General features: G+C 42.1%; 2 protein-coding genes across 3 annotated transcripts in view; one reads left to right on the top strand and one right to left on the bottom strand.

Moving 5' to 3' along the window:
• The window catches only part of ACOT9 (acyl-CoA thioesterase 9), a 34,135-nt gene extending 24,781 nt beyond the window's left edge, over positions 1-9,354 (top strand). Inside the window, exons 17-18 of one of the 2 annotated variants that reach the window (XR_010884296.1) lie at positions 6,116-6,226; positions 8,962-9,354. The gene's annotated coding sequence lies outside the window, so the exon portion shown is untranslated. The remainder of the gene's footprint in view (positions 1-6,115; positions 6,227-8,961) is intronic. The other variant, XR_010884297.1, reaches the window with a different exon arrangement.
• On the bottom strand, positions 5,816-15,537 carry PRDX4 (peroxiredoxin 4). The gene is made up of 7 exons (XM_067297260.1): positions 15,294-15,537; positions 12,297-12,414; positions 11,115-11,231; positions 10,502-10,624; positions 9,361-9,491; positions 7,610-7,644; positions 5,816-5,939 (listed from the first exon to the last, which is right to left on the bottom strand). The coding sequence occupies exons 1-7, from the start codon at positions 15,535-15,537 to the stop codon at positions 5,889-5,891; spliced, it is 819 nt and encodes a 272-aa protein (XP_067153361.1). The 3' UTR covers positions 5,816-5,888.
• Between the last annotated feature and the right edge of the window lie 1,852 nt (positions 15,538-17,389).

Below are 17,389 nucleotides of genomic sequence, written 5' to 3'. Positions count from 1 at the left end.
AACTGTAAAATTACTGCATGTTTCATTGGTTTTACTGTATGTTCTCTTCATTCTTTGTCAGTATCTATTGGTGACAGACTTTTATTGCTGGTCCTCCTCTGAACAGATTTTAAACTAGGTGTGTGAGATACTATTTCATCTTGGGCTAGGGACTAGCTAACAGGAAAAGAAAAGAATAAATATTCAGATTTCATGAAGGGGTTGGCAGCGAAGTAACACAAAGCTTTGCTCCAGGGTTAGTGATGTGATGAACTATGAAGCTTTGGATTGTAATTAATGTGGTTGCTTTAATTCAGAGTAGAAGGAGTTTATTAGATTTTTCCCAACACCAGCTTGCTCCAATTTACATGATGGTGTTTTCTAACTGTGAAGAAGGGTGGTTTGTGATTTAAGTAGTTAACTAGACTTTGGTGGGCAGCAGTGTGTATTTGGCTTCTGTTTCTTGCCCTGGCACTGACTTTGTGCATAACCTTGGGCAAGTTGCTTGGGCCTGAAACCAGTAAATGTTCCCAGTGTCTGCAATAGGAATTGAGGAGTGCCTGCAGTTTGCAGTTGTGATTGGAAAACTCCCTGGGTTCCTGGGTCCTTGATGGTCCCTGGGGGCTCAGAGAGCCAGGAGCACATGCCCAGGGCTGGCCTGGCCTGAGCCCCAGCGGGGACGCAGGACTTGGGCAGTCCTCGCTGTCTCAGCTGGCCCAGGGTAGGGGCAGGCTGAGCGCAGGGTCTCTGCACAGGGCTGCTGATTGCTGTTGTTGAAGGCGTAGTTGGAGGAGGGCATAATGATAATACCTGCATATAAAATATACTGGTGCTGCTCTGACTGCAGGGCGCCCCACGTCCCAGCAGGGCATCCTAACCAGGAGGCTGGAGGCTCTTCTGGCCAGAGGCTGCTCCTTGCTCTGTGTCTTCTGTTACATAGCAGAAATGGGAGACCCTTGGAGCAATGGAGCGGGGCTCTGGGGGCTGGTGCTTGGGGCACTCAGTAAGAACAGTTACACATTCTGGTCCCTCACATGGTAGCTCCTTTATTTTATCTTGTAACACTTCAGTAAGAAAATGCAGTCCTGGAGCAGGGACCAGATTCCCCCCTCTGGGTCCTGGGCTTTTTGTGTTCTCCAGGATGGTGGAGGGGCCTCCGGCAGAGGCTATCAAGAATTAAATGCTGCTTAAAGTGAGCTTCTTATTACAGGCAACACAAATAAAACAGCATCAGGGCTCTGCATCTCCAGAAAGTCAGACCCCAGCCTCTGGCAGAGCTGGCTGGCTGGGGAGCTGGAGGCAGCGCATCAGCGTGTGGTTTGGGCACCATCTGCCGGTGTTTTTTGGTAAGATAGCTTTGTTGGAATACCAGCCCCAAAGGGGGTTCACTTCTTCTGAAAGGTAGAACCTCTGTACTTGGAGAGGTGGCCTTTCACCTCCAGATACCACCACTTTATAAAGCTTTTCTTTTACAGCTGAGACAGCAGTCCAAGAGTGTGAGTCATTTGCCTGAAATGGCAGTGAAAGTTGAAGGCAGACAGTCTCATTGCTAGTAATTATTTGCTTTCCAGGAGTTCTTTGTTCACCTCAAACATGCCTTCCACAATACATGTTAAGGAGCCTCTTTGCTGAAGAGTTTGTTGGATCTAAGTGGTCCATGGAACGGAAAAGCCTTTTGCCAGTTAGCGTGGGCTCAGAAGAGAGCTTTTATTATGTTTGGAAGAAGTTGGAGCCCTGGAAATTTTGTCCTTTTTGCCTTTTGAAAAGACAGGTTCAAAATGGCAGTTTCATGCATCTGTGTTTCATGCACTTCCAAGAGAGGCCTGTAAATACTTCCCAGGGTTTGGGAAGCAGAGTTTTATGAGGTTTAATTCTTCCACTACTTCAAATCTCAGATGAAGAGTACTTGAAGAACAGACCACTATGTCTTTTGTTCAGTTACCATTTTGTAAGTGACCATTGCAGATGGCATTGCCCAGTCTGAGTTCATCTGTGGCTGTTGTGATGTGGATCAGTATTTTCAAATCAGCTGTTGGAAGTCAGGTTCTTAGATTCAACTCTGTGCACCAAAATTTGTGAAAGCGTCATATTTCAGGCAATGCTACAGATGTCCAGTGCAATGTGGACTTCAGTGAGGTTTGTTGGTGGGTGCTCTTTCCTTTAGGAGATAATGTCACTTCTATTTGTTGCCTAAAAGCTTTTTAAGATTTTAATTTTTGTCCTGCTTGTGCTTATTTGAACATGTTGATCCTACACCTGTACATAAAACATACCCAGGTATGTTAACAAGACCATGGAAACACCTAATTCAAGCAATAGGCAAGCACTGGTAATGTGCATGTAGATGAGGTGAGTATGTTCTGTTACTGCCTCAGTGTTTCATTATCGCTATGAATCTGAATTAATTTTAGCTGGTTAATTGAAACTAGTCTTTGTCAACTGTGGACAGTATGCGTTACTAAAGTATTCATCTTGCCTTTTGCCTCCCAGTGGCTCTCCTTCAGCTCAGACATATTTTATATGGGCTTAATATAAGAGGCAGAATTTGAGATAGGAACTAGAAGGAAAATTGCAACAGTCTGTTAATTAAAACACGGAAGGGCAAAACAAATCCTGAAACTTCTGTTTGCTTGCTGGATGATCCTATTCAGGATTGTGGTTACTATTAGACTCTGATTTTGGAATTAATTTGTTCTTGCTGGTTTTGCTGGAAGATCTCAACCCTGACGTGCTGATTATATAAAATAATTAAACAGCCACCTAAGCCTCTGATGTAGCTATCACCATCATCACGAAAGTTACATTATCAATTTATTACTATTTTATTGGGTTTATCAGGTATATACATGTCAATGACGGGCAGAGCAAAAGTCCTTGTTCACCTCAAACATGCCTTCCACAATACATGTTTCCAGCAAATGTCAGATCCTTCCAGCAAAAGTCAGATCAGAATAGGGCTCTATACTTTCAAGAGCTTTATTTGCTCTGTTTGTGTATAGTTAGTTTCTAGTTCTACTTTCTGTCATTCCTTCCTTGACTTTTCCCTAGAGTAGAGGGAAACAAAAACCCGAGGAAGCTCTGTACTGTTTAGATCTGCTAGTCAGGCTGCTACATGATGGAGGATATTATAAAAATCAGCTGATACCATTAAATGGTACATGGTATCCCAGGGAGCTCTGAAACCAAGTCTGCCCAGGAAGTTCTAGAGCAAGAGAAGGGCAGTAGGTTTAGCAGGTGGTGAAGGTGATGATAGGCCAGATCCTCAATTTGGCTTCACCCCCCCCACCCCCCCACTTCTGCAGATCCTAATCACAACCCCAGCACCACAGACTTCAACCTTTTGTTTTTTGAAGTTTCCAATCTCATCTTTTATTCAAGGTTCTCATCTTCCCTCTTTAGGTTTTCCCACTCTTTCCTGGAGGCAGTGTGTAACTGAGCTTCTGCCAGTGTTTCCACCACTCTCCAACTCTTACATCTCTCTCCTCAAACACCAGTACTTTTGTATTTTTCATCCATCTTTTCCTTCTTAAACCTCCCTACCAGCATATCCAAATCTCTATAAAACCCCATTCTGCCTTTCCATAGAAATACTCTTTCCTTTCAAATATATACGGTGACATGGAGACTCAGGTCTTTGCTTAAGGACTGTTTCCTTAAGACTTTTTATTCCTTTTGAACTGCTTTTTAAAAAATAATTCCTTAGCCATTCCTTATTGTATGCATTTAGAGGGCTAAGCCCTTTAAATTTGGCACGGCTGTACAGCTGCACACATAAATCTGCTGTTTTCAGAGGTGTGCAGACTGCATCAGTGTTTTCAGTCAGTAAGTGTTCTTGGTCCTATTTTCCTTTTTCAGCTTGGGATTCGTACAGCTTTCAGTGCCCGCTTTTGTTTGATGCTGTTGCTGTACCCGCTGCAGTGGCACAGCCTGTGGTTCTGTTACTCTAAGTTCCTACCTGCCTGGCTCAGCAAGGAGCAGTAGGCTGGAGTATATTCAAAGTATGGGGGGTAACTCCTCTCGCGTTCTCTATAATGTCTCATTTGCTGGCTTAGTAGAACAAACGTCCTGGCTGCTAGGAGTACTAGATGTGAATGAGAGTTACTGGACTGAAAGGCAGGCAAAGTACTTGTACTGTATTGCTAAACAAGAGCACAGAGCTATTTTTAAGAGAGGCACATATGTAGGGCTTGTTTTGTGCCCTGGGCTGCTTATGAATATCCATGGAGTAGCTGGGCCTGCATTAGTCTCGCTGGAGTCGTTTGGAGTTATTTGAATGTTCTCTTTGTTGATGATTTTTTGGTGTTTCAGGATTGATAAAGGCTGTAGACAAAATCCTGAGCTGCTGATTTACAGCCCAGTTATGTGAGAAACTGGCTCTCTTACTGGCTTTCTGGTATTTGAGTTTGCAGGGGCTGGAGCAATGCATTACCAGCCTCTGGCATTCATGTCTTCCAGGTACCTGTTTTGCCTCCGTTGCACTGTGGCTGTGATCGGGCGTTGCTCTCCCCAGATCTCTGAGCAGGAGCTAAATTACCATCAGGGCTCTTATATCTGGGGTTGGTGGAGTTATGCTTGCTGTGGCAGTAGTTCTGCCTGCCATATGCATGCCCTGAGCATTTGTATTAGAGTTGAAGCAGAAATCAAGCAGCAGCCTCTACCCTCAACCTGCAGCTACTAAAGAGCTGCTCATAACTCACTGAAGTTTACACAATCAAGTAACTTTACAGTGAAAATGCATCTATTGATCTAGTTCTGCAGAACTGTACTGAAGCATCTATGTACGTGGAAGGTATATGAACTGGCTGGGAAAGGGGGAATGGAGTTCTCCGGAGCATGGTGTGCAGGTGTGGTAGCTAGCGATACTGGATTAGAGCAGGGAGGACACGTCATCTGTGGCCTTTTCATGGACCAGGGCACAGCAATCCTGGTGAAGGGCTGACACTGATTTCTGGTATCAGGCACTGTTTTTCCAGTTGCATAGAGTATTATGTTAAAAAGAGGGAGAGGTGGGGAGGGCAAGAAAAAGACATTATTATAAAAGGGATCTCTGGTGAAGGTAAGGATTAGGTATGTCTTAGAAGGTGATGTTATCCTTTGAAAGAAGAAATTCATGTACATGAGCCACAAAAGTTTCTGATGGCCACTGGACATGTCAATAATAATCCTGGGAAAGACAATTACTCCCTTAAAACTAGGAGCCATGGTAACACGTGGAGCAGCACAGAACAATAACTAGTATGTCTGTCTGTAATACTGTAAGACCAGGGAAAATACAGCCCATGGGAAACAGAAGTGATCTTATCAGCACATTAACTACAAATGTGTGAGAAAAAAATTACTGGTTCAACTCTTGAATTACATGAACTGACATAGCTGAATTTTTTTCAGTGCAGTTGTACTGATTAATGTAGCATAGACTATGTTAATAGCTTAAAGAAAAAAGCATTTTCCAACTTCAGGCAAACTAGAAATATAATTCAGCAGCCGTAACTGTATTTTTGGCTTCAGGCTACTATTGCCTCTGCAGTGTGGTCTAATGGACCATAACCAAGTTGCTGTTTGCTAGCTGTAGCTGCTAAAATATGACCAAGCAGACAAGACTTTGCGGAAATTAAACAATCTCTCAGTAGTGAAACTCATGAATCTAAGCCTGAGATGCTAAGGAAAGTATGCTTTGGGAAAAGCAAGCATCTAAACAATACTGGCAGGGTAAACATGTTATAAATGTATTTCACAAGAATACCCTCTGATAACTAATGAGCTAGTTCAGCTCCTATTTAAGCTACTAGAGCTATGGTGGTCTACTGTCGTTATGTATTAGCCAAATTCAAGAAAGTAACAAAATTAATGAAATTTTATTGGCAAAGATCAAGTTGAATGTGACCTATGTAATTCAACAGAAGTGAGCCTCAGTTTAGTTTATCAAAATACTTCAGTTTCCCAGCAGGATCAGGTATTATCTGTGAAAGAAAGAAAAAGAAAATGTTAGTCTAAAAACAATATCACATAGATATGATGTACTATAAAGCCAAAACAACACAGTACTTCACAATATGATGTTAAGGCCAACCCACAAACAACATCTGAAAGTTACTTGTCAGTTGACCTCACACTAGATTACTGTTTATCTCTATAGATGCCTAAGAGCAGAAAGGTTTAATTGGTGGAAGAGAGAGTGCAGCCTACCAAAGGAAGAGTCCGGACAGCTGAAAGCACATACATCAATGTTGCTTGCCTCAAAAGCAAGGTATTATAATAAATTAACATCTATAATCAAGTGCCTTAGAATTTACTTACAGTTCTTCCCTTGGCCACCACACTCTCATGGCTTCCTCTGGTTTGATCTAATCAAATCAAACACGTTTAGAAAACATGGCTACAGATGTTAAAGTATCTTCAGGCAAGTGTGTCTGAACTACTCTATTTAAATTATCTGCATTTTTTCCATAAAGAAGAAAGAGAACAGCTTATGTGTTTACTTCAGCGCTTTAAATTGATAGTATTGGACCTGGTAATCTCAGCATTGTAAGACTGGTTTTCAGAAGAAATGTAGTAAATAATATGAAGTTACAGTATTATTTAGATTATGGAGGGCCGAACTTCCATTGCCAAAATATGTATCTGTTAGGCCAGCCAGCCCTCTTTCATCTTAAAATCTTAATATCCAGCTTTTCCCACTGAGACAAACCTCTGCTAGCTCAAAGGATGTGATTCCTAGCCTCCAGTCATCCTGTAAAAGTTTCACAGCCAGGAAGTAAAACTAGTTTAACATTCCACTGTTTTTACTGTCAGTTAAAATGTATACTAGAGGCTGCTGGGACCCACTTTTTTGTTAAAGCCAGCTCTTAAATAAATAACAATACTTTGTCATCACCAGATGGTTCAGAGAAAACCACATCTCTGTGAAAGCCACATAAATGACAGTGATCTCATCTAAACTAGGCAGCTTGGACCTTTAGTAAAAGTTCCATTTTTCTCCTGAGGCTCAATCCAAGCCCACAGAACATAAATGAAGCCAATGAGTGTTTAGCTGAACCCTGCCTCCTCTTTTGCTTGTAGTCACATGTAGGGAAACAGTAACAAGAGCTAGTGTGCAGCAAAGCGGTGCTTTCTTAGAGTTCTGGCCATGTCACACTGCCTCCGTGAAAAATCCTACAGCAGCCTGTGAACATCATTTATACTTGGGTAGTGCCTAGGATCCTCAGTCAAGACTCCCCAGCACCTAATACTTATATGGACAAATAACTGAGGCGACAGGTTAGACTCTGGACATTTTCCTGTTCTTTCAACTTCCATGTGTATAACCAAAACTCTCTTGAGCAGCGATCAGTTAGTGGATCAAGAACTGTTCACGCCTGATTAGAGGAACTTGAAAACTCTGAGTCTGACCTATCACCTCAGTTATTTTTAAGAAAAATGAGCTTTTCTGTATGAAATAGGTAGTAATCCAAAAGCTGTAACTGTGAGTTTACTAATAGTTGAAACATTCCTAATAAAAATTAACATCACTCAACCTTCCTGATACTATCACCTCACTGCAAGTTGCAACAATTCTGTGTTTCACTTTAATGGAAATGATAACTGGGTGTTTTCTAATAGTAGGAGGATTTAAATACAAATAGCGACTTACTGTTTCACTGCCAGGTTTCCAACCAGCAGGGCAAACTGGAAAACAAAAAAGACAAGCTAGTAAAAGTAAATATTTTTACACACACTCGCTTTTTTGGACATCTTTAATATCACTCTCTGAACTGGAAGTAAAACAGCACAGAAGCATAGTGTGTAAATATCTGCAACTATTAAATATGCGATTTTCTTTATACATGTGATGGTGTCAGTAACACATTCATAACTGTTACCACCTACCACTTCCATTAACTGAAAACTGAGTATCTCTGGATGGATGTTTGTATCTTGGTTTAATTCTCATGCCCTTCTAGATAAAGTATTGGCAAAATAATATCTGAAAATTAACACCTATTCTTGTTGGACACAGAATTTGCATGATAAAATGCGCGTGAACAACATAGAGACCTAGCTTGTTTTAAAACCAATGCCAGGGAAAATCTGTTAAGCAAGAAAATCAGTTCAAAGATTCCACTAGAGACTGAGTGATTTTATTTGAAGCCTTGCCCAGAATACAAGGATTATAGCATGTGGTTAGCATGCAGTGTGGCTGAGCTGCTTCAGAGAGCCTTGAGACCTCCTGTGCAGTCACATGTTCCTGGGTGAAACTCACGTCCATTCACAGCTCTCTCTGTGAGGCTTTAGCCCCTGAGTTACGCCATATTACACTGCTTTAAAGCACCCTGCCATACAAAATACTGCAAATGCAATTCAGGAATTGTGAATGATTTTTTCCTCCTGCTCTGTGCAAAGAATCCAACAAAATGTCTTGGGAAGCTTGCCTCAGCATTCATGCAAAAGCTGATGAGATAGCAAGTAAGACTGAAAAAGATCTAGTACTTTGGAAACACATTGCATAGATCAAGATTAATTTGTAACTAAATTGAGAGACTCATTTTCCTTACTGGAAAACTACAAGGTTTGTAGCCTAAGTATCGGCATTTATCTTTTCTAATTCTGTACAGCAAAGTATGATGATTTGTATCATTTCTGTTCATAGGTAAACTGTAGCTGTATATCTTTCTTCAGATAAAGATACTTTTAAATGCCAAGTGAAATCTAGTTGAAATGAAAGTTAAGCTGCTGAACATCTGTATTAATATTTAAATAACTAATTTAAATAATTAATGTGTTTATTTAAATTCATTATTTAAAGATATGTAAAAAGTTCACCCTGTGGCTGAACTGCAGGGGGGAATACAGCCCTATTTGGGACAAAATAATGACCTGAAGTCAGTGAGAAATGCTTTGTCAAGGGAAGATCACCCTGTAGCACTTGTAAAGAAAACGGGTAATCTAACTTTCACAGTATCAACATGTTTCTTGACATGAAGCATTCTCAATTATTTGTTACAGATCATCATCAGCAAATAACATGGGACAAGGACTGCCATGTTGTGCATCTCAATCCTAGTCTGCCAAGGTATACTGAAATATTGGACCTGATTCTTCAGTGCCTCATATATTGTGCAGATTTATGCTTGTGGAAAGATATATACCTCAATTCAGACTAAGAAATGCTTTAGGCTCTGCATTCTCACACAGGTGTAAAGCAAAATGTAAATTACTACACCAGAGGCAACCTGGGGAGGAACCAGGCCCACAAAATCTTGAAGCAGGGCAATCAAAACACTTCACAGATACTTCATCATTCTACTCTCTGATGATACTGAGTACCTTGCTTCCAAAAAGCTACAAAAACACCTTCCAGTCTAAGTAAAGCAATTTCTAATATAAAAATATTTTAAAGAGCACCTTCTCCATGTTTGTCTGTGTATTGAAATGCTTGTACTAAACGAAGCGTTTCATCCACTGATCTCCCAACAGGAAGGTCGTTCATTGTGATCTGTCGAAGGATTCTCTTGTTGTCAATAATGAAAAGGCCTCTGTGAAAACATATATAAATTTCTCTTTTTAGAAAACAGAACTGATTACACTGTTGTGTTCACACACTATTTTACGTCTGCTGGATGGGAGGAATTTGATCTCTGCAAACACCATACAATACAATACACACCACCTTAGAATGCTACTTACCTGGTATTTTTTATCTGGGGGGGTATCAAATAAAATGAGCTGAGGGCAAGTTAAAAACAGAAGAGGAGATACATCTTTGCAGAACATAAAACTAAACTTTGGGATGTGGCAGATGCTAAGATATTATAGAGATCCAAAAAGCAAATGGTAAAGTTTATGAAAGAAATAGGCCATTCGTTACTCTCAGTCTTGTCTTCACTTGGATTTGGGAGGTCCCTGAATCACAGCAATTCTGGGGAATTCTCACTGTTGTGTTGCCCTGCCCTAGGCATCTGCTGCTGAGTGCTGTCAAACATGATGTCAACTTAGACCCCTGTTCAGGCTCATTATAGCTGTTCTTTTGTGTTCTTCAGCATTTATCTTGTCCCTGAGCATGAATGCCCAAGTAAAAACTATTCTTGCTTTACAAAAATATCGCTTCCTGGTGTTGCTTAGTTCATTAACAAAGAGTATGTCTGCATCTGTGTGGGGCTACTATGATCCCAATCACACTGATGAGTCCTCATGTATTTTCAAGTATTAAAGGAAGGCTTCATATGAAAGTTATTTAATGCAAATTATTTTGTGCAATGGTAACAAATAATTGGCATGTGTTGTTAAAACATTTTGAATTGTGCAAATGAGAAGGAAAGATCTTTTGTAGGTACATGCTGCAAGTTGGCTGCAGACTTGCTAATACCCCATAAAACAAGATCATGGGATGTGCCCTCTATTTCACATGAAAAAGTACCAGCCACTCTGATAATAATGCATACAGCTCAATGGGTAGCATAAAACAAAAATTTCAAATGCTTCTTTAACTGTATAGTAAGATGTTCTACTCCAACAAGACAAAATGAACTGTAACAAAGTGAAATACCTAAGCGTATGCCCTTGATCTTCCAGATATACGCCATAGTCCTTTGAAATTTGGTGTGTCAAATCTGAAAGAAGTGGAATCTTCATTGGTCCAAGACCTCCTTGTTTTCGAGGAGTATTGATCCTTTGAAAGAAATGAGATGTAGCTGTATTCTTCATTAAGTTTTATATCCTCTACAGAAAATTAAGCCACAAACCAGAACAGTACAGACAGAAGGATTTACTGGAGGTGATTTTTTTTTGTTCTGCCCATGGGGGAGATGAATGCCATCCATGGCAAACCAGTGAACTCATAAACTGGGACAGTGTAATACATTTTTACAGATACTTGCATCCATATACCTGCATCCTTATCTCTTTTTTGTATTTGAAATATTTTGGATTGGGACATGATATATTTCAAACAATACCTATTAAGCAACCTTCAAAGATAAAGGTACTTTCACACACTAGGGTTTAAAATTTTTACCACTGAAAAATATTTTAAAAGTTTTATCAATGGCATCATGCTTTTATACATTATGATATACCTACACATGCTATAAATCTGGGGATACCATTCTTCAGCTAAGATGGACCCATGAATAATTTTTAATAAAAGACAAGATACATACCATGCTAAGTGAGTGAACTTTGAGTCCACTGAACATGCTACTACTTCAGTATTTATTGCTCTGAATTCTTCAATTCTGTCACTGAAGGCGATTATCTCAGTTGGACATACAAACGTACTAGATAAAAGAAAAAATAAAGTCAAAGTTTCTTCAAACATCCAGAAAGTTCACTGTTTAACTTATTAGTAACTAGCTTCTTCAAAGCAGTTAGATTTTTTTGAAGTAAAAAATGGAAAATAAGTTGTGAATTTATCTGAAATTATTTCATCTTTTATTTATTTTTATTGCCTCTTCAAATATACACCAAAATGCTGATTGACAAATTCTCCAACCTCAGATTCTAGCTCAATTACAGTTTATTACTAAAGAAGATTATAAGCTCACAGTTGGCTTATGATCTGGACGCAAGTGTATTTATAATTATTTTCTTCTGGACTTTTCAAATATGAAGTGGCTGAATTTAAGCATGATATGCCAAGTTAGTGGAACATACTCTAACTTCTTGGTGTAGTGCATGTCTGCTTATTTTAAGTATTTTAACTTGAACTTCTTTTGCTACAGAAGAGAGATAATGGTAAAGAAGATCACAATTCCTTGGTCTTTGAAGCTATATGGAAAGTAAAAAGCCAAGAGTCAAGTCATTCCCTTAATAACATTAAGGTAGTTATGCATCTCTGTCACTGTACTACTTATTCTGTTCCTCATTTTGAGGAAAAGAATGTGATTGCTTGGTAGAAAGCAGAAGCATCTTCACTGAACCAGTGAAATTACTGCATTCCAAATAAAGGAGGGGAATGTTAAATATTTTCAGGATGTGGGAAAACACCATCTCTTAATGTCCCTTCATACAGCCTGAAAAAAATAGATGAGATGCTCTCTTCTATTTGCAGAACTGATTTACAGCATAATACAGAATGTAAGGGTTGACTGACTAGATGTTACAGAGGGAAGGTTACTGTTCTGTATGGAGAATTTATGTGGACAAAGACTTTGTTACAATCTTACCACTGCATGATCAAAGTACAAATGCAAAGAATGTCTTTTCTCCCATCTCTCCCCTCCCCTCCCCCAAACCCTCACCTAACAATAAATTTAAAAAAAAAAAAAAAAGAGGAAAACGAGTGAATTATGAGTCAAGTGTAGGTGCACTCAGTTTGGTATGTCTACAGTGGTCTTACTTACAAGTCAAGAGGATAGAAAAAGAAGACAAGGTATTTTCCTTCGTAATCTGTTAATTTCAGCTCTTTAAACTCTCCATTTATGACTGCTGTTCCTTCCCAGTAAGGTGCTGGCTTGGAGACTGAAATATGAAGAACAGTCAAATTAAAGTAAGAGACTACATGAAACACATGTTCAAACAAAGCTCTTCATTAGCTAGCTCATGTACATGGATAACTATTCTTACTTATGTGTGAAAAATAATGTACTGCACACAACTGAAAAAAACAAACTTTCTTCTTTAGAAAGTTCACAGCTGGCCCAGGTTACAGAATGCTGAAGCAACACACATTTCAGTATGCATGGAAAATATACAGTTCGACAAAGTTGTGCTTATACATGAGCCACCTGATTCACTGATGATGAAGGCTGCATGAATGTTATCTGGACATATTTAATACATCAAATGTCCACCACCAGCTGATGACAGAACATCTATTTAGACTGAAGAAGAAACTATTTTAGATTTCAGAAAACCATACTATTTTGTTATGAATAACTGCTGTGAATCATCAGCGTAGGATGGTTCAAATTCATATTGTTACTCTTTGGCCAAGAAAAACTACCTGAAATTCAAGACCACAAGAAAATACATGCTGTAACACATTTAGAGACAAATGCCTAAAAATGCACTGTATATTATTTAAATTACAACTCCTAAGCAAATTGTGATTTGGAGGTAGTTGTATTTAAAAAAAAATCCAATTAGAAATGGATGAAACGTAATATTAACTATTCCTATTTTAAGGGTTCAATCTTGAATTAAAAAAAAAAAATTCTTCCAAGTACTATTTTCAGTATTAAAGGCCATAATAATGTGAATTCTCTGACAAAGGTTAGGGTATGCTGAACGTATGAGGTAAAACTCATCTGAATACACTTGTGATGTAAAGGACATTGGCATACAGCCCCAGGAAATTATTATGCTGCTGAGAAAAATATATGGAGTCTTTATTATCTGGATGATGATTACATTGTTAGTCTTTCCTTGCTTTTCTTAGGACAACCCGTAGCTGTAGAATACAGTCAGAGAGGATATAGAACAAGGATCACAAAAAATACCCTAAAACATCAGACACATTGTGTCTGAAAGTGGGCATGCAGTCTTTGGTTTCACTTTATACAACCCACAAATGATGCATTAATATGAGTACATAAAATCAGCAGATATGTTTGACAAAACCAGTTTAGTTTTAAAATTTTTGAAGAAATGTTCTTTTTCCTCTTGTCTTTTTATAAAATTCTTGATGATCAGATTTCAAGCTCAGGACCTCTCTCTAATGCTTTTTTACTGAATCTTTGAAGGTAAGGGACTATTTTCAAGCAAGGGCAAGGACTAATGTCCAAGTTATTTAAAGCTGCCCACAATTTTTCCAAATATGCTGTTTCATTAGCAAAAACTGATACCCCTAGTTGAATCTGCAGGAAAAAATTCTCTTCAACTGATCTCCAAATTAGCAGGGAGAAGGAAGAGAAATTAAATATGTTCAGTTTTGGCCATTTTTAAATGAATGTGGTTTTTTTGTTTAAAAATTTTGTCTGAAATGCTGTAATAATATATATTACAAAGAGAGGAAAAACACCCAAATTGGTTACATGGGTATCTTGGCTGGCTTCCATGATTTTTCATACCATCTGTTTTCAAAGGTTTAAAATGGAAGTTCTGTCCTGGCTCAGTACAGGAAACGGATTTAAAACTGTAAATTCTCTCAGCAAGGATTACTGCTACTATACTTTTTTCCATTTGCAGTTCTACAAAACTGAAATTTCTAAGAGCAGGTGACCATTTGAACAGGTGCCACTGAACATTTAACTGAACTCCATTAAAGATGTTTGCACCTAGATCTGCCATGATGTAATTAAATGACATGACAGTTTGACAGTGTTTTTTGTGCCTATACTAAGTCCAAAAATAGATGCCAGTACTGCTTTCAGTTAAGTATCAGACATTCTGTTGCAGCTGTAACTTGTATCCTGTTTGCAAGAACTGTAGTTTGCAATGTGGTGCATTAAACGTGTGATACGGTGTGGAACAAACCAAGTGACCTTTTATGTGAAGAGTTAGTACCTCTGATCACACTGAGGGCACCAATTACTTCTACATGCTGTTTATAGAGTTTCTCTTAACTCGTTTCCTACTTCTGGGAACGCAGACCTTGTTGAATTAGCTGTCAATCTAGCACGATAAAAATGTAAGTCTGGAAGGGACCTTGGGCAGTCCTTGACCTTCCTACGGTCTCCCCCAGAGCACAAAATGGATGCAGTGTGCAAACTACTATGACCACAAATGTAGCTGGAAAAGGGGAAGAAATTCAGAAGCTGTGGAAACCTTCGAGAGATGCGACTTCTGCGCGGACCAAACCGCAAAGCTCGCAGTGCGTTAAGGCCCATAGGCTGACCAGCACCGCAGCTCGCTGTTGGCGCTGACCCTGCACAGGCAGCCGGCAAGGCCACAGGGCCGGGGGGCTCGGTGCCCGCCCAGCCGCCCCCTTCCCGCCCACCCCCCGGCGGCAGCTGCCTCCCTAGGCGCCGCGGCGCCGCTCCTGCCCGCGGCACTCACCGCCGAGGGGCGGTTTTGGCTCCGCCGGGCGGGATCCTCCCGCCAACGCCCCCGGCGGTGCCCGTCCCCCCTCCCCACGCCGCTGACCGCTGCACGGCGCCTGACGTGGCTCTCCCTCCATGGGCCGCACTGCCGCCGCGCGCGCACGCACGCACGCGCCCCGCGCCCGCCCTCCACGGCGGCCGTTAACGGCCCCAGCCCGCCCGCCGCTGCCCTTAACGGCCCGCCGCCGGGCCCCGCGCGCCGCCATGTGGCGTTCGCCCGCTCCCCCCGCGGCTCCCCCCCCAGCCGCGGTGCGGCGAGCCCGGGGCACGGCGGGCGCGCAGGGCTGCCGCCCTCCCGGCCCGGGGCCTCCTCCCCCGGCCCCGCAGCGGCTCGCCCCGCTCCCGCCCGGCACCTACTCTTGGCCTGGCTGAGGTGCAGCGAGTGATCGGACACGGGCAGGCGAGCCGCCTCCCCCGGGTAGACCTGGCCCCCCGCGTAGTAGTGGCACTGCTCGTCGCCCCGCGCCCGCCGCGGCTCCTCGGGCTCCGCCGCCGCCCCGCGCAGCGGCAGCAGCAGCAGCAGCGCCGCCGCCGCCAGCAGCGCCCAGCGTCGGGCCCGCGCCCCGCCGCCCGCCCGCAGCCGCCGCCGCGCCGCCTCCATGGCCCGCCGAGAGAGTGCGCGGCCCCGCGGCGCGGCGCGGCCCCGGGCGGCGGCGGGGGAGGAGCCTGGCCGCGCTCGCCCTCACACACAGACACACACACAAATCTCTCTCTATTATATATATATATGTATATATATATATATATATATATACACACATCTGCAGAGTGTGTGCTTCAGTGCATGATTGCAGGAGGAAGCCGTGCACCGACAGGAGAGATTTCCCATCTGGTGTCTCTTATCTGTGGCAGTGTGGGTTCTGCGGGCATTTCCTGACACGGGGTTGCACGGCATCTAAGCTGGCCCAAGGCCTGATGGTGGGCTAGCTTGGTGCAGACCTGGAACAGAAATAAAGCGTCCTGTTTCAGGCCTGGAACCTTGCACTGCTGCCACAGAGGCAGACGCTGGGGGATGTGCTCCCCGCTGTGTGCCTGGGGGCTGCCTTAAAAATGTGGTTAAGTGGAACTGAGGCTACAAAGTGCCTTTTTATTCCAGATGTCTTGGCTCAAGGTTGGCTCGTGAGAGGTCATTTCCCTCAGTGCTGAGGTGGTTCACATCACAAGGCAGTTATGTATTTATTACACTCACACATAGCTAGAAGGTAATTCAGCATGTGTTCGGTTGCAGGCAAGCCAAGAGGTAATGAGAAAGAATTTCAGGAAAAGAAGTGCACTGTAACAAGCAGCTTGTAAGGCTTTATAGTAGTGCAGCGTGTAGCTGAACTAGATTATGCCAGGCATATGCATTTGGCTGGCACAGCTCAGGTTGACTGTCAAGTGTCTCCGTTAAGTTGTAATCAGGATCCTTGAAAATCAAGATGTGAGAGAGCGGGAGCTGTCCCTCAGGGAAAGTGGGGCACCGTGAGCCTCCTGCCTGTGGAGCACCCAGGGACTACGTCCCCTGGGGATGCTGGTGGCTCAGGAGAAACCTTATTCCATCCTCACTGTGTCACAGGCTCTTGCCGAGAGGCCTCTGCATCACGTCCCGTCTCCGTTAGCAGATGATTTGTAGTAAATGTACCTTCAGGATGGTACAGTACCTGCACCAGAACGGACAGTACGATTTCTCTCTTTTACAAAATGATACACAACAGGCATACAAAGAACATAGCCAAAAGAAAATGCTGAGGGCCATTATCAAAGAATACAGGCCACCATAATAGAAACAAAGGATTAACAAGGCACCTATAATTATATACTGTGTCTTGGATGAATCTTGTTATTTTTCTGGCTTTCCTACAACAGAGTCCACTTTTTAAGACTATATTTTGTAAGAATAAATTCAAAGAACCAGGAGAAACAAGACCTTGAAGACTTCCTTATGCTGTGATCTTAGTGTATCTTTTTCTCTATGCTCTTACTCCACTTCCGAGGGAGTTCATTTTGGTTCCCACCTCTTGCCATGTTTGCACTGAAGTTACGCTATAGGTTCTACAAAGTAGGGACAATGTTTGTAAAATGTCTCTGTAAAATGTTATTCATACAGACAGTGTCACAGTAATAAACTTATTCAGGCATATATGCCAGCCTTAAGGGACTGAAGGTTACTGTGGATCAGAAGGGTAACTACTGGCAACTACAGGCCAGTCAGCCTCACCTCCATCCCTGGAAAGGTGATGGAGCAGCTCATCCTGGAGGCCATCTCTATTCATGTGGAGGAAAAGAAGGGGATCAGGAGTAGTCAGCACGGATTCACCAAGGGGAAATCATGCCTAACCAATCTGATAGCCTTCTCTGATGGAATGACTGGCTGGGTGGATGAGGGGAGAGCAGTGGATGTTGTCTCCCTTGACTTCAGCAAGGCTTTCAACACTGTCTCCCATAACATCCTCATAGACAAGCTCAGGAAGTGT

This window comes from Apteryx mantelli, chromosome 1, assembly GCF_036417845.1.
Source record: "Apteryx mantelli isolate bAptMan1 chromosome 1, bAptMan1.hap1, whole genome shotgun sequence".
Taxonomy (NCBI): Eukaryota; Metazoa; Chordata; class Aves; order Apterygiformes; family Apterygidae; genus Apteryx; species Apteryx mantelli.
The sequence above is the reverse complement of the archived record's forward strand: the minus strand, read 5'-3'. Positions and strand labels throughout refer to the sequence as shown.

What these genes read in the sequence shown, in the direction of transcription:
- PRDX4 (XM_067297260.1), bottom strand. Translation starts at nt 15,537, where the DNA reads ATGGAGGCGGCGCGGCGGCGGCTGCGGGCGGGCGGCGGGGCGCGGGCC. An exon ending in TTTTTCTATCCTCTTGACTT is followed by an intron (nt 11,232 to 12,296) that starts GTAAGTAAGACC and finishes TCTTTTATCTAG; the next exon opens with TACGTTTGTATGTCCAACTG. An exon ending in CACAGACAAACATGGAGAAG is followed by an intron (nt 7,645 to 9,360) that starts GTGCTCTTTAAA and finishes TTTGTTTTCCAG; the next exon opens with TTTGCCCTGCTGGTTGGAAA.